The sequence below is a fragment of the Babylonia areolata genome, chromosome 15 (genome assembly GCF_041734735.1).
Source record: "Babylonia areolata isolate BAREFJ2019XMU chromosome 15, ASM4173473v1, whole genome shotgun sequence".
NCBI classification, from domain to species: Eukaryota; Metazoa; Mollusca; class Gastropoda; order Neogastropoda; family Buccinidae; genus Babylonia; species Babylonia areolata.
The window spans coordinates 18,925,812-18,928,311 of NC_134890.1; the positions used below are offsets into that span (position 1 = coordinate 18,925,812).

General features: G+C 45.2%; 1 protein-coding gene across 2 annotated transcripts in view; it reads right to left on the reverse strand.

The window, feature by feature from the left end:
- The window catches only part of LOC143290459 (uncharacterized), a 110,824-nt gene extending 108,430 nt beyond the window's left edge, over nt 1–2,394 (reverse strand). The window contains exon 1 of one of the 2 annotated variants that reach the window (XM_076599911.1): nt 1,794–2,394. In XM_076599911.1, coding sequence (XP_076456026.1) covers nt 1,794–1,862 — 69 coding nt within the window. In that variant the 5' untranslated portion in view covers nt 1,863–2,394. The remainder of the gene's footprint in view (nt 1–1,793) is intronic. The other variant, XM_076599910.1, reaches the window with a different exon arrangement.
- Nucleotides 2,395–2,500: the final 106 nt, after the last annotated feature.

Consider the following 2,500-nt stretch of genomic DNA (forward strand, 5'->3'; position numbering starts at 1 on the left):
ACAGGTCGGGATTCGGAAAAGACTGGAATAAGTTGTTGCATCCAACGAAAACGGAGTATGACTGCCTAAATGGCGGGGACAAAAACGGTCATACATACTATGAGCCCACTCGTGACTATGAGTGAACGTGGGAGTCGAAGCCCACGAACAAAGAAGTAGAAGGAAGAAGAAGGAGGAGGAGAAGAAGAAGGAATAGAATGAGAAGGAGGAGGAGAAGAAGAAGGAATAGAATGAGAAGGAGCAGGAGGAGGAGAAGAAGAAGGAATAGGAGGAGGAGGAGAAGAAGGAATAGGAGGAGGAGAAGAAGAAGAAGGAGGAATAGGAGGCGGAAGAGGAGGAGGAGAAGAAGAAGGAATAGGAGGAGGAGAAGGAGACGAAGGAATAGGAGGAGGAGGAGGAGTAGAAGAAGAAGGAATATGAGGAGGAGAAGAGGAAGAAGGAAAAGGAAGAGGAGAAGAAGGAATAGGAGGAGGAGGAGAAGAAGAACGAACAGGAGGAGGAGGAGAAGAAGAAGAAGAAGGATGGGGAATAGGAGGAGGAGAAGAAGAGGAAGCGGGAATAGGAGGAGGAGGAATAGGAGGAGGAGAAGGAGAGGGAATAGGAGGAGGAGAAGGAGAAGAAGAAGGAATAGGAGGAGGAGGAGGAGGAAAAGAAGAAGAAGAAGAAGGAATAAGAGGAGGAGGAGAAGGAGAAGAAGAAGGAATAGGAGAAGTAGAAGAAGAAGAAGGAATAGGAGGAGGAGAAGAAGAAGAAGAAGGAGGAGGAGGAGGATAAGAAGAAGAAGAAGAAGGAATAAGAGGAGGAGGAGAATGAGAAGAAGGAATAGGAGAAGTAGAAGAAGAAAGAATAGGAGGAGGAGAAGAAGGAATAGGAGGAGGAGTAGAAGAAGAAGAAGGAATAGGAGAAGGAGGAGGATAAGAAGAAGAAGAAGGAAGAGGAGGAGAAGAAGAAGAAGAAGGAAGAGGAGGAAGAGAAGAAGAAGAAGGAATAGGAGAAGAAGAAGAGGAGGAGGAGAAGAAGAAGAGGAAGGAATAGGAGGAGGAGAAGAAGGAAGAGGAGGAGGAGGATAAGAAGAAGAAGAACAACAACAACAACAATAACGAAAACGCAACAACAACAAAACAACCAATCCAGCTTCTTTGTTGCTGTGAGATCCATCATGCACACAATGTTTGAAGTTTTGTGATCGAGGGTCATACAGAAACAAACGAAGGAATGACAACTTATGAGCTACACAATTCGAATACCATAACACTACAATTATAATCTGCAACGTGAGATTTCACACACACACACACACACACACACACACACACACACACACACACACACACACACACACACACACACACACAGAGAGAGAGAGAGAGAGAGAGAGAGAGAGAGATGATATACGATCGGGAATTCAGCGAATTAGAGACCCATTAGAAATGAAGACTCTTCCTCATGCATAATACAAAACACCCAAGATATACAGCAAACTGGCAATCAATTGACTTATAGAACGAGACAACAATCAACACATCAGTTGAGACACGATTATGAAATATCATAACACAAGAGACACAGGAATACATGCAGCCACTGATACACATAATGTAAATAATTATACACCCAATACACAGGATACAAACATCCCCAGAAGAAAAGAAAAACGGTATCATAACCAACAAGAAAGAACACGTTTCACAACGCACACAAGTTACAGACGAATACAGAACACACCAGAAAACAGTCAAGAAAGGGGGGGAAAAAAAGAAGAGAAAAAAAGAAAAGAACTTCACATCACTGACCTGTTGAACCATTCGCATCCTCAACCTCGTCATATTCTCGTGCATGCTCTCCGTGTCTGTGGCCGCCATGTTGACTGCTGAACTTCGGGTTCTTCAGTTCCACAGACGGCCGCCCGGACCTCAGTCTGGCAAAACACGACTTTCCTCTTCTCTCTCTCTGTCTTGGCTCTCTCGTTCCCTCTCTCTCTCTTGGCTCTCTCTCCCTCTCTCTGTCCCTCTCTCTCTTTCTGTCTCCCACCACTTGGCTCTTTTCTCTGGTCCCCGCAATGCCGTCCACCACCCTGAACTATTCACTCTCTCTCTCTTGGCTCTCTCCCTCTCTTTCCCTCTCTCTTTCTGTCTCCCGCCACTGACTCGGCCCTTTCAGTCCTCGCAAAAAACCCCGACCACCACCCTGAACTATTCACTGTTTACCTCCCCTTAACTACCACTTTATGGTAGTAGGCACCCTACCAGCTGTGCAGCTAGTTCCTAGCTTTCTCGATCACTGCCAAAAATTATATGATTGATAAAAAGAAAGGAGGAGAGGAAAAAAAAAAAAAAGGTAGGCGAGTGAAAAGAAGAAAGAAAAAAAAAAGAAGGGAGAGCAAGGCAGGTATCGGTTCAAGCTTGGCCCACAAAGAAAAGAAGCGAGGAGCAGTCCGATCTGAAGAAAAGTGAAGAGAGAAAGGGGAAGGGGAAGGGGAAGGGAAGGAGGAGAAATCGAA